The sequence below is a fragment of the Mus caroli genome, unplaced genomic scaffold (assembly GCF_978045245.1).
Source record: "Mus caroli unplaced genomic scaffold, Mus_caroli_1 scaffold_1, whole genome shotgun sequence".
Lineage (NCBI taxonomy): Eukaryota > Metazoa > Chordata > Mammalia > Rodentia > Muridae > Mus > Mus caroli.
The window spans coordinates 187931046-187944715 of NW_028227256.1; the positions used below are offsets into that span (position 1 = coordinate 187931046).

General features: G+C 44.0%; 1 protein-coding gene across 9 annotated transcripts in view; it reads right to left on the reverse strand.

The window, feature by feature from the left end:
• Positions 1-2610: 2610 nt before the first annotated feature.
• Positions 2611-13670, reverse strand: part of Prox1 (prospero homeobox 1) — a 55148-nt gene continuing 44088 nt past the window's right edge. For 6 of the 9 annotated variants that reach the window (XM_085843755.1, XM_085843744.1, XM_085843750.1 and 3 more), the window contains exon 5: positions 2611-8165. In XM_085843755.1, the coding sequence (XP_085699881.1) occupies positions 7977-8165 (189 nt within the window). In that variant the 3' untranslated portion in view covers positions 2611-7976. The remainder of the gene's footprint in view (positions 8166-13670) is intronic. The other 3 variants (XM_085843763.1, XM_085843759.1, XM_085843767.1) reach the window with 3 other exon arrangements.

Consider the following 13670-nt stretch of genomic DNA (forward strand, 5'->3'; position numbering starts at 1 on the left):
ATGTGGTTGTATATCTATGTAAAATCGGTTTCCACATGTAAACACAGGCTCGTGTGCTTTGATATGTCCCCGTGATTCTTGATTCCTGCCTGGTATCTGTTCTGGGCTTAGACGTGTGTTGGTAGATTTTCTACAGATATATGTGGAATTTTAGTTGCTGGCTGCAAGGTGTGTCTGACCTTTGGACATTACCACACACCACCACACATACCTGTTCACACCTGAGAACAGGTTACAGAAAAATAATCACAAAACTGAATCTCATAATGTTTTGGGTGTAGAGATGGCTGAGAAGCAGTCATCGGTATGCTTGGCCACATGTGAATTGGGTACACTTGCATGGAAAACCTGTAAGTTGTTGATTATTTTAACAGATGAAATGAATACTACTATACTTGCTATTAGCTTGTGAAGTATGAGTGTTCCAGGAGGGAGTGGGTACTAGTATCCCTCAAGCAATGTGTGGAGCACGGTTTGGGTCTGGAGGGTTTATATATCAGGGTTCAGAACAGTGGTCTACTTGATTTTAGAATAACATTAGCAGATAACTTAGTCACCAGAGGAAAATCTTCAAAGTTTTTGGATTTATTTTTATTGTTTTAAATTATGTGCAGGTGCCTGCATGTATGAGCACCACATGCTTGCAGTACCTACGGAGGCCACAAGGGGGGAATTGGATTCCTTGGAGTTGGAATTACAGGGTTGTGAGCCATCCATCATGGGTGCTTGGAACTGAATTCAGGTCCTCGGCAGGAGCAGTAAGTTCTCTCAAATGCTGAGTCCCAGAAGCAGTGTTTTAATTAACCCTCCTCTCAGAAAGCAATTCTTTCTGCTCTAAAGTGCTTAGGCAACTGTGGACTATCAGGTCTGCTCCGTGCACAGAAATGGAAGCTTGCTATACGACTGTGTGCTTTCTACTTTCCCAGAAGAGTGGATGGGGAATGGGGATTCTTTTTGCTCTACTCTGGGAATAAATATTTTGGCATAGAGAGATGAAGGATTGGCCCTTTGCACACTTTAGCTAGGAAAACTGGAATTTAAGCTGACAAGAAAGAACCAAAGATAGGAAAAAAAAACCCCACTATAATTATCTGATAAAGCTTCAATATCACACCGACTCCAGGTAACCGTGTACAATTGCACCAGTGTATGAGGTTCTCACCATTGAAGGGAAAGCAAGAGAGTCGGGGGGGGTGGGGGTGGGGGGCGTCAGTGCACAGTAGGGAACAGAGACATGGTGGAAGAGCTGCTGTGAGTGGCACTCATTAGTTTGCTTTACGGTAATTCTTACTCGTGATAAAAAGGGTCTAGGCCACCTTCAGTTGCTCTAGCAGAATCCTAGAGTCCAGGCATTTTATTAAGTTAAAAGGTGGTTTATTTGGTTCATACTTTTGACTAAATCGGGTAGTTCCATTCACCAGTTCACTCCGGAAAAGCTTGCATTGTAAACGGCGGGAACACGATAAGGAGGTAGAGCCCTTCCTCATAAGGTAGAGCCCTCCTTACACAGTCAGGACCCAGAGTTCCCCCCTCTGAAGCCAGCTTGTTCTTGGGGGGAACTCATCAGGGTCCTGAAAGAACTGCATCAATCTTTGCTATGATATAGGTTCCCCATGCCCAATGCATGACCTAGTTTGTCCTAATGTGCATCCCATCTCTTACAGATTCTCCCCCCTCTCCGTAGGGCATACCGGGGACCAGCTTTCTGTTGCTTGCCACACAGGTAGATAATACTATTCTTGAGTGATAAAGAGAGACTGTTTTCTGAGGCCCATACTTCACACAGAATTAGGAAACATGTTGTCAGTGATGTCAAGAGGAACATTTTAGGGAGATAGCGAGCTTCTTCATTCTCCTACTTCTGGGTCTGACAGACTCATGTTTGAGTCCCATTCGAGACTAACTTGTTATCATGTGACCTTGAAGAACGTCTCTTCTCTAATTGGTAGTAGTAATTGCCAGCTTAAAGGGTTCTATGCACTACAGCTCTCAAAAATCTTGCGTTCGTGTTCATGTGAGGATACACACACTCATAGAGGTCAGTGGACAACCTTGGGTACAGGTCCTTGGTTTGTTTGTTTGTTTGTTTTTACCCTGTTTGAGAGTGAATCTTCTTTGCCTTTGTGTATCCCAAGACTAGGTGGTCTATGTACCCCAGGCTAGCTCGTCTATGTACCCCAGGCTAGCTGGTCTATGTATTCCAGTCCAGCTGGTCTTCATCCTCAGGCTAGCTGGCTTGCAAGCTTTCCAGGGTCTCCTGTCTTCACCCTTTCCTGTCTTATTGTAAAAGTTCTGGGATTAAAGATGCATGCTCCTAAACCTGTCTTTATGTCGGTCCGGGTCCCAACACTCACATCACAAGTGCTTTACCCAGGATGCACCTCCTCAAGCAGAACCACATTTCTCTTCCCTCAAGCTGAAGGTCAACCAAAGTTAATCAGAGTGAGAGACTCTACACAGAATGCAAGCCTCCAGACACAGAAAAGAGGTCTCCAGGCCTATAGATCAAAGCCTTATAGGTCCAAGAGCAAAATGCCACAGGTTTTCAGAAAACAACAACAACAACAACAACAACAACAACAACAACAACAAAAAACCAATGGAATGGCATGAGCTTGTAATGTATATTTTATTTTGCACAAGCTTGCATATATACTGCACATACATTCAGTTTAGGAGAAGATGGAAGGCACACAAGGCAGTTGGACTACTGCACCCTTTAGTGGTACAAAGCAAACGGTCAAAGTTCGGAGAATATAGAAAAGCTTAAAACACACAACGGAAACCCTCCCCGCCGCCCCCCCCCCCACGACAACATTGTCCTTTAGGTTTTTTTTTTTTCCTTGTTTTAAAATTTAGTAGCTGCCAACTAAATTGTTTTTACTTTTTACTTTAAAATCAATTGTCTACGGCACCTTTTTGTTTTCTTTTGAATATGGACAGGGAGTCTCACTGTTTTTAATCCTATCAATTAATATTACAGTACATCCTTGGTAATACAAAATTGTACACCTTCATCAAATAAATTAGGATAAATTAAACCAATAAATTATGCAGTCTTCAGAACAATAGACAATAACAAAAATGCACAATTGAAATTGCCTCTAGCTAAAAAAAAATTCAAAAATTGACTTTATCAGTTCAGTTATTGTACTATATTCAAATCATAGGGTCTTTATTACAAAAAAAAGAGTTTCATAATGCTATTTACAACATATTGCTAAATAATATAAAGGCAGTGTTTGTCACGGTTTATACTATATACATATGAGAAATGGCTGGGACAATGTTGGGGGAAGCTGTGACCTTTGACTCTTTTAGAGAGCTGAGACCAACTCCAAATACATCAAAAATTTTCCCCTCAATTTGAAGTGGCAATATACAACTTTAAAATGCTTTATTCCCCCCATATGCAGAGGAATTGGTTATTTAAAAAAAGTCTAGTGAATCCATTTTCCCAAAGACAGGCCAACCATTTGCCTGCCCATTCACGTGTCTGCACATTAGGGGGTGTCTGATTTGAGAGAGCGCTCGGTTGAAAAGACTCAAAGTCCACATGCTTCCACTTAGTCTTAGAAGGATCATTCAAAAGGATGCGAAGATTAAACACTGGTTTGGACCTCAGCTCTGAAGAGGAGCATTTTAGCTTTAGTCTTTTAGATGGTTTAAAACCAGCAGATCTACAGAGGCAAAGCTCAGCTTCCTTACGTGTAAGTGTGACGCAGCGACACAAACCAACCGTTATATGTTCCGAAGGGAGCCTTTGAAAACAACGCTATAAATCTGCAGACACGGAGTTTACACCAGTAGGAAACGGTTGTGCTGTTCACACCAATGAATTCTCTATAATACACACGGCAAAGGGATTGTTCATGTCCTTACACACATTGCTGCTTTGGCGGGGGGGGGATATCTGTAAACCACTCTGGCTTTGATTAATTTATGGTTGTTTTTGGGAGCAGTCTATGGTTAACCCCCCAACTCTTTAATTAAGTGATTGATATTAACCTGCATGTGTAGGGACATGGGGGATTACTTACTAAATGTCTTCATGTACACAGAAAAGAAATGTCATAGATTTACAGAGACGCCTGTATCCTTGCCCTTGCCCTCTGATAGAGAGAAACTGGTATCTTTTGCAAGTGAAGAGCAGGACTTTTGAGATGCGTTCAACTGCCTGTACAGTCAGTGTAATGCCCCTAATAAATTCAACAGATGCTGTGAGACTGTAGCTATTTATTAAGATCTCATGTCTTACGTAACAATGGCCATGAGGTTAAATATTTACATTTCCTTATAAAAGTTCCCCTTTGCTTTAGTGTTTTTTTTTTGTTTTGATGTTTTTAAAATATTTTTAAAATGATAGTCACCCATATTCCTAGCACAGTAACAAGGATTCTTCAAACATAAAATACTTCAATTAAGTAACACTCAGAGGCACAAAGCAAACTTCAGGAATATGGTATGAACATTCACTGAAATAATTACTAGATCCTAACATCTTCCACGCAATTTTACCATTTAATGCAAAACACCTCCATTGAACTGCCAGAGAGACGGTAAGAAGTCAGGGTCGTGTTGTTGCAAATAGAACATTCTTTACACAAAACATAACAAATGCCTAAAATAGGTTCTTAAAGTCTAGATAAGAAAAGGTAAGCTTTCCACTTCACACGCATACATATGTATATTTTTACATGTGTGTGCCTGCGTGCTCACGCCCACACTTCTGCACACACATTGCACATGGTATGAAATATTGCTTCTATAGTGCTTCTCATTAGGCTAATAACACACGAGAGCTACACCACAGTTACAAAAAAATTGGCTTCTACAAGAATCTCAAAAACACGAATGCTGCTCAGACAATTGAGAAAAAAAAATAATTTGCGGTGTATCAAACTGTTCTAAAAATTTCTCTTCTTCAAAAACATTATTCTCCCGCTTTGTTTTAAAAAGACGCAAAATATGCATAGCTATCAACATCATGTCAAACGGCCAGGAAAAGAAATTAGTGTTTATTGCAGCTGTACTTGGAAATAAAGTGAAAAGGAGACAGAAAGCCACAGAAGGCACAAGGACATTTGTACTTGTGGGGGGAAAGAACTGGTGTTTTGAAGGATTTTTTTTTAAATCCTCACGCTGGTGTAGTTTAGATCTAGGCACAGACTATCACCTTGAGTGCACACACAAAAATAATACAGGGTTAGCATAAAAGAAGTAGCCATGTGGAATTGCAACACCGCATTTAGAACTGGTCCCCAGGTTCCCACCATGAAAAGTTAACTTTCTCCAGTGCACAAAGCAGTTTTCACTTGGTGAGAGCTGAATTAAGATGTGAACAATACTAGGTTATTTTATTCTTATTTATTTATTTGGTGGTTTTTGTTTTATTTAAGAACTAACTGCGTGGTAGGGGTATTGAGAGACAGGCTTCTGTCATCTACTATCTCACTGGGAGATGCGTGATCCAGCGGCTCGACCAGGGGCAACCACCTCAGTGCAAAGCTGTGGAGAGCTGCTTCTGTCATCGAGCTGTCTGTCCTCAGGCTGACAGAGTGAGATCATCTGTTCATCTCAGAGAACACCAGGAGGAGAGTCTAGGTAGCTAAGGGCACTGACATTCAGTAGAAAAGACATTTTTCTTTTTTTGCTAAATTTGTCTATTTAAATCAGAAAGGCAGAGGAAAACAGTATTTTAAAAATCAAGATTAGAGGCCCATTGGACTTGCAAACTTTATATGCCCCAATACAGGGGAATGCCAGGGCCAAAAGAATGGGAATGGGTGGGTAGGGAAGTGGGGGGGGTATGGGGGACTTTTGGGATAGCATTGGAAATGTAATTGAGGAAAATACGTAATAAAAAATATTAAAAATTAAAAAAAAATCAAGATTAAGTCTAGAATCAATATTCATTTGCCCCAGATTACGAAGATACCTAGCTATCTGTCTACCCAAGTGACGACACTGCAGTTTTGCCTTTGACCTTGCAAAGGGTGACGTGGGGAAGATCTGATTAGCATGTGACTCAGAACAGCCAGGACCCTGGTGGACCCCTGCAGGAACCACAGTGCCCCGGGTTTGCAAATGAAGCATGTCAAAGACTTCCCTAATTTGTATTGATTGGGTTCCTGGTTCTGCTGTTTAATCTGTAACATTTATCTCAGTGGTATGATCGACTACCTGTCCTTTTTTGTTTTAAAGACAGCCAGAAAAATAACAAATATACTCTAACAATTGTCTATTCAGGAGTGGGTGTGTGAGATGAGGAGATGCTACTGTAGTGAGTGGACAGTGTTGAGCGTGCTAATCCATGCTCTGTCCGTAATCGCCGGGGCCTTCTGGTCTCCCGGAAGATGGGCCTCGCAGGGCTTCACAGTTTAGCTTGAAGTCAGCAGGTTTTAAGGCTTTGTGCTGACAATAATTGTGTTCATACATCCCTGCCCATCAGCAGAATTTATAAATGATGTTGAATTACAGCGTTGCAGCCAGCTAGACAGTCACAAGGGCTGACCCGAGTCCTCCAAAGTCAAACGCTGATTTTTATTTTTTAAGAAATTAAGGGGAAATGGCATTTCTGTCCTTTACGTTTTAAATACTGGATCTGTTGCTGTGTCATTTTTACAGTGTGCACATCAGATTGTCTAAGGGGAAGTAGGAGCCTGGATCACACTCTTAGAGTGAACAGTGCTGTTTACTGCACCGGTACACAAAAATCCAGCTAAGAAAACAAGCGTGAGCGATAGTTAGCATGCAAGTGTAGGACGTGGCACATCATCAAAAACCTGGGTGTTTGGAAAGAGCCATCTGAGAGTGGGAGAGAGAGAAGTTGGCTTTCTCAGTATGCTGGAGTTGTGTCTTCTTGGGTAACCCCAAACTAACCTATTGTACACACTTGGGTCAATATTAGCTTCTGTAGTAGAACAGACATGGTCAGCTGCTTGAAGATATTATAACCCAGAGGGAAAAGACAGACAGCCACCCTCCATACCCATATGCAAATGAGCCATTCCTGGGTGATGTCCTCAGAGGAAGTAAAGATCAGGTCCACTAGCAGCTGCCAGCGTGCTCCAAGAGTGGGCAAGGGTTTCGTAGTCAGTGGGACTTCTTAATTCCTTACTGTAGAAAGGTATTTAGAAATTAGTGTTTTAGGAGAAGAAAGAAGGTTAAACAGCAACAGCAGTACTAAGCGTGTAAAGAGAGTCAAGCAAAGGATACATTTTGAAAGTCCGTGCCTTTTAATATCTGAAGCAAAGTAAATAGCAACTAGCGACAAAGCACAGGGTTTCCTCTAAGTCCACACGGCCAAGCTCACATCTCACCACGAGCCTGTTCTAAAGTTCACAGAGACAGCAGGTTGCCCTGCGTGCGCTCCCAGCCTTGTCTCAGGAGAGTCGGTTTGGTACAAACTTGGGTCTGGGGGGTTTATGCCATTTCTCTTACAAAGGACTTGGTGACAATCTTTCTAACAATCTGTCTTTTGAGGATACTTTTGAGATGTGAGCTACCCAGCTGCCGAGGGCATTGGTTCAGATGTTTAAGAAAAGGTTGCTTATCAGGCTCAAATCAAACAAGGTTTTCCAGTTTTCCTTGGGTTCTTCCAGAACTTCTTAACCCTAGAGAAACGGGAGACACAGCATGGGGTATGCATGTGAGCTGTGTCACAGTTACTGGCTCACTCCAGAGCTCACGTGCACTTTATACAGGCTGACATTCCCTTCTCCTGAAAACCAACCCTACCTTAAGTCTCCAAATATTAAGGGCCTTGGGCAAAAGTAAACTAAAGGAAAATACCCATCCCCTTGTGAGGAAGGAAAAGAAAAGGAACCCAACGAGGATGAGCAGGAACCACCAGCTGACATCACAACATATCCATGCCTCCCCCACACAAATATATAAAACCAAAATCTAGACACAGAGAAGTTGGACATCCAAGGGGGATTTCTATCCATACATTCAAAAGAGCGTTGCAATCTCTACTCGTGAAGGAGTTCTTGTAGGCAGTTAGGGGATTTGAAAATCTCAGGGACTTCACTATCCAGCTTGCAGATGACCTTGTAAATGGCCTTCTTCCAGGAAGGATCAACATCTTTGCCCGCGATGATGGCATTGAAAAACTCCCGTAACGTGATCTGCGCAACTTCCAGGAATCTCTCGGGAACCTGCTGATACAAGGAGACAATGTATTAATAAAGTTTTCAGTTTCAAGTCCGCAGTTCTTCAAAGGAAACTGAGCTAAGTCCACACTCTCAGAAGGGGGCTTTAGACGGCACCTGCATTTTCTAAAACTGGCCGGCCTCTATTCTCTTGTGTGGAGTTGTTAAATATAGCAGCATTGTGATAGACGGCGGCTGCTCCGTGGGTTTCAGAGGAGACATGCGCAGAGGATACATGGGGCCCACCAACACCAGGGTTTCACTATGGAACGCTGCAGTAGAGAAGAGAGACCCACGTCCTCACGTGGTTAAGCAGGTCTGTTCGAGAAGAAACTTGCCATCTCCCTTTTCAGAATTTGATTTCTTTCTCCTTTGGACTTCCATTATGAAAAAATAATGTATTTTCAGAATAGAATACATGTTGGGCTTCTACATAAACTAAATCCCTAACGTCAATGAAGAAACGTTAAAATCGGTTTCCTGTTTGTGCTGTAGAACTGTTGCCTGGACGCACGATTGTTTATTAAAACAGCCAGTACTATAAAGGGGTAAGATAACAGCACAAAATCCCGAGGTATGAAACTTATGCTGAACCCTGAATTGTTATCGTTCGCTTTGGCGTTAGAATAGTTTCTTAGATGGCAGTTTGTGTAATTGATCATTGTTACAAAAGCTAACACTTACGAGTGTTTACTGTGTCGGATACCATGTTACCTTACATAGTGAATGTCATTCCATTCTTCCAACCTCTGTGTAAGGTGTTACTGTCTCAATGATACCCAGAAAACAAACAGAGGCACAGAGAGAAGGACTCATTCAGGAGTAAAACGGCCCGTTTTACTCCAAGATTATCATTCTCCAAATACGCCTTTCGGAAATTTATATTTGTCAAGTCCTTGCTCCCATAGCAATTAATGTATGAGAGCTGTCTGTCTGTCTGTCTGTCTGTCTGTCTTCTTTTGTCTTCTCCTGATTAAATAGTGTGACCTTTTGACTGTTAGAAGAATACTTGGCATTCTTCAGAAGCAACTCACAGTAAAGTATGGCCTCTCTGTGCTCATATCAGCATGATGGATTCATAAAATAATTGCACATTAATAATTTTCCCAGTACACATTAGTGAGATTTTATTTTTACATTAAGTTCAGATGTAGGAGGACATAAATGCATGGTAGTGTATGTATAGACACATCTATCCTCACAGATATAACATGAAAGACCTTCACTGCAGTTCAGAAATGCCAGTTACTGAAGCAACAGGGAGATAATTGTCCATGAACAAGTGCAGTGTCTTCCTCTCCGCCTTTTCTCAGCAGGTATCGTGGGCATGTACATGGATATATGTACACATAGATACATACACATGAATGAGTTATAGGCAACATAGAAAACTAAAACAATCACGGGATGTCCCTGAAGTTCTCATTTCTTCCAGGAGCTAGTCAATTGCTCTTTAGGGAAATCTAGTAACTTTCCAGAAAATAAATCAATAAACCAATAAAAAGGGAAAGGGGAAAAAAGGGAAAGGGATGAAAAGGGCCCAACACCGAGTCTAGAACAGGCACAATGGCCCACATCTTCAATATGAGCCCTTGGATCTGAGTTCCAGGCTAGTCAGAGCTATACTGAGACCCTGTGTCTCAGAAATAAAGGAGAGGTTATTGAGCAATCTCTCCCCGAAGCGTTTATGTTGGCCTGTCCAGACAGAGCTCAGAGCTGACTGGAAGTGTAGCAAGGGCCCCTTCTCCCTTACTGGACAAACACCAGTCTACTGAGAAGCCACAGAGATTCCATGGAAGCACCTGCACACATGCGGATTTCCTGGAGGGAGCATCCTGTCCCCACCCAATGACAAGTCATAGCAAACGGGCCTTGCTGAGAGAGGCCATGTGGATGGCGGTAGGTCTGCAGCCAAATGCTAACACGTACAAAGATCAGCGGTACAAACTGTGTGCTCTCTCGCTGGCTGCTGCCAACAGAACCTCCATGGGGACTCATCTTCCTTCAACAACAAACCTAGAGCTGCAGGAGACAGAGAGCTCAGAAACACACAGGTGTGAGCTCTACAAAGGGCAGGTAAGCCAGATGCCCCACCCACTCCAAGGACACGCCCAACCCCACCTGGGCCTAGCCTATCCACAGGCAGCCAGGACCAGGGAGATGCCCCACCCACTCCAAGGACACACCCAACTCCACCTGGGCCTAGCCTATCCACAAGAAGTCAGGGCCAGGGAGAAGGGCCTTGTGGAAGCTGTCAGAAGCAGAATTTGTCTAGATAACTCCGCAACAGCATGAGCTCTGGAGGAGGAAGGGTAATTTAGGATTTCACTGAGGACAGAGGAGTTGTGCCACGTCTCTACTCCAGTTCTCAGAGGCGATGAGCCATAGCCGATGTGTCTTGTCCTGTTTTAACATTCACTTCTTGAGGTCACCATCGCTGCCCTGTGACAGCTTTTGCACTGTGCCTGACTTTGCACCTCCTTGTAAGTGGTTTCAGTGTGTTGTCCTCATCATGAGGTGTCCTGGCTGGGAAGCCCAGGTCTTTATTCTGTGTCACCTACATGTTCCTTAGGAGAGCTTTTATTATCCCACAAACCCTGTTGTCCTTCACGAGGCGATGATCCCCCTCTGCTCCATCCCACAGTGCTCTGTAGTCTACTGATACGCTCCCGCAAGGCTTTGAGGAAAGAAACCCAGAGCTGGGTACAGCTCAGTGGTGCGGTATTTGCCTGGCCTGCATGAGGTTTAATCCTCAGTGCCACTACAACAAAACAAAACCAAAAACAAAACACCTCAAAGAAGCAAATTAATGAAAAGATATAGTTTTAAGTAACACGAATCTTAGAAAACATCATTTTATGGATGAAAAATCTATGAGAAATCATGAAATAAAGATACCAGTGAACTAAGACATCTTTCTGACAAAACATGATGGTCTCCTCTGCATGCTTTTCCACTACTTATTTAGTTTTAGTTTATGTTTCTCTCTCTCTCTCTCTCTCTCTCTCTCTCTCTCTCTCTCTCTCTCTCTCTCTCTCTCTCTCTCTCTCTCTCTCCCTCTCTCTCTCTCTCTCCCTCCCTCCCTCCCTCCCTCCCTTTCTCCCTCCCTCCCTCCCTCCCTTCCTTCCTTCCTTCCTTCCTTGCTTTCTGACCCAGGGTCTCATGTAGCTCTGGCTGGCCTTGAATTCAGCATGTAGTCAGAGAAGATTTCCTTGAATGTGTGATCCTCCTGCTTTTTCCTTCCTGGGTGCAGCGAGGATCCAGTCCTTTCTATAAAGGCCGGTTGACTCGAGTGAGGCAACCAGTTCCTGACCAGCTGTGTCTCTATAACTGAGGAAAACCATGTGTGGGGAGCCAGTAATGTCAATGTAAATAAAATGGGTTAAGAGAGTTACTGGCTGCTGGTTTGGTTATTGGGAATAGGGTCCTCTTTGTGCAAGATGAAGCAGCTTGCTAACTTTCTGCTTGCTCTGGGCAGTGCACACTCAGAGGACCGTGTCGGGTAAAAGGCTTCTTGGAGCTCCTCCGATACTGGAGCAGCTCCTGTTTTGATGGTGGCTCCAGAGGTAAGTGTGGGGGTAACAATGGCCATTCTGAGAGAATGCTGAGGTATTCCACCCACAGGTAGAGATTTCACTCATGAAAACAGAGCCTCAGCTCTCTCTTCAGAACCCCTCTCCACCTTCATTTACCTGAGGAAGGCAGCATCTTCCTGATGTTTTGAGAGGGGCATCGGGGTTCAGGATTAGGATCATGACATTGCCTATATTTTAGGCACCTCCTCACACCTAATGGCTTTCCAATCACTAATAAACATCTGCAGAGAAGCCCTTAGTGACAAGTAATCCCTTATCTGGGTTTCTTTTAATAGAACCCAACAATCTCTACAGTGACCCCTTGAGTCTCCTCAGCATCAGGTGCAACAGTCAATCAAGTCACTGGAATGCAAGACAATGCAGGCGGCCGGCCGGGGGCGGGGGAGGGGGGAGGCCAGGCCTTTGGACATGCCACGGGGGAAAAACAAAAGGCTTCCAAAGTCTTTGGCAGATCTAGGAGGCTATTGTGGGAGCTGGCTGGCCAGAGTTCTTCAGGAGGGGACAGTGGAAACTTTGCTCTGATAAAAAGGCATCCCAGCCTAGGAGCCTCACCCCAAATAGTCTTGCCTTGACATTTAGAAGACAGACTCATGATGAGGTACTTGAGTACACTGGCTACTCTGAGGGGGAGATGGCCAACAAGCATCTACCAACTCCATCCTGATTGTCTGCTCTCGTTTACTGATTGATCAGAGTGAGGGGGGGGGGGGCTTGTGGGTTCCTGAAGGATGGAAGAAAAGAGTTTACATCTGCTCAATCCACAGCTGGGCAGCACACACATGCAGTGGGCTGGCTGGGGGATGTTTTGTGCCTCTCTCTCTCTCTCTCTCTCTCTCTCTCTCTCTCTCTCTCTCTCTCTCTCATAGGATTGAGTGGCAAAGACATCCCCCTCCTGTCTTCCTCCTCCTCTTCCCAGTTGCTTTACCTTCAAGGGTGATTTGTTTTATTAAACTGGCCGTCCCCAGTCTCTGCAGTCCATAATGAAAGCCTGACATAGCAGGCTGCCTGCCTTCTGTGTCCTGCAGACACTCATCATAAGTGTCAGGACATACCAAGGTTAGCGGTCACTGGAAGTGTGCTCGCTGGCCCAAACCTTGCCAAACGCTCTTGGCAGCTGAATGAATGTCACAGAGAATAGAGGGGGGAATTACAAAGGTTAAAAAGAAGACAGCCTCTCCTATTTTCTGGAGACAGAGAAGCTGATTTTTCACACCTCTGAAGCATCCGTCAGCTCACTCACTAGCCTCTTGTAGGGGAGGGGGGCGGACCATAACCCTGCCCTTTGCTCAGGCCCCCGTGGACAGTCCTCCATTCTTGATCCCCTTCAAAAACTGGCCCACTGGCCTCAGCTCACCAATGGAATCATCTTTACTGAAATGGATAGAAAACAAGCCAAGCATTGCCCCCTCCTACCCCTGCAGCCCTTCCCCAAGAACCACCGCCCAATGGCCACTTCAGCCTATCACCAGATCCCAACCTTTGTAAGGAAGATGTTTTAGACACTTTATCTTTTAAGCTAATCCCCAACCCCCACCCCAAACTTCAACATGTAAACGGAAGACGATGCCTATAAGGTTGACAGGAGTGGCTGAGAGGGGAGAAAGGAGAGCCCCTGCTTGCATTCTAGTGAATCCGTTCGTGTGTGGGTTTTCTTTCTTTCTCCTTCCCCACTTTTTTTTAATACTATAAAAGGGCAATAAAATGCTGACTTCGAAAAGACAATGTCAAGGAGAAAAGGGTGCTGGTATTTTGGATACTCTTCACTGCTCGCCTTGGAGAGAGTTATTCCTGTCACAGGCCTTTTGTCTGCATCTGCTGACGGCTTGCCCATAGCCAGCAGCATACTTTAACTGTTTTGTCACCTCCTAACATCACATGCATCAGCTGTTGGGCTTTTGTTACGGGTATTGTAGAACTA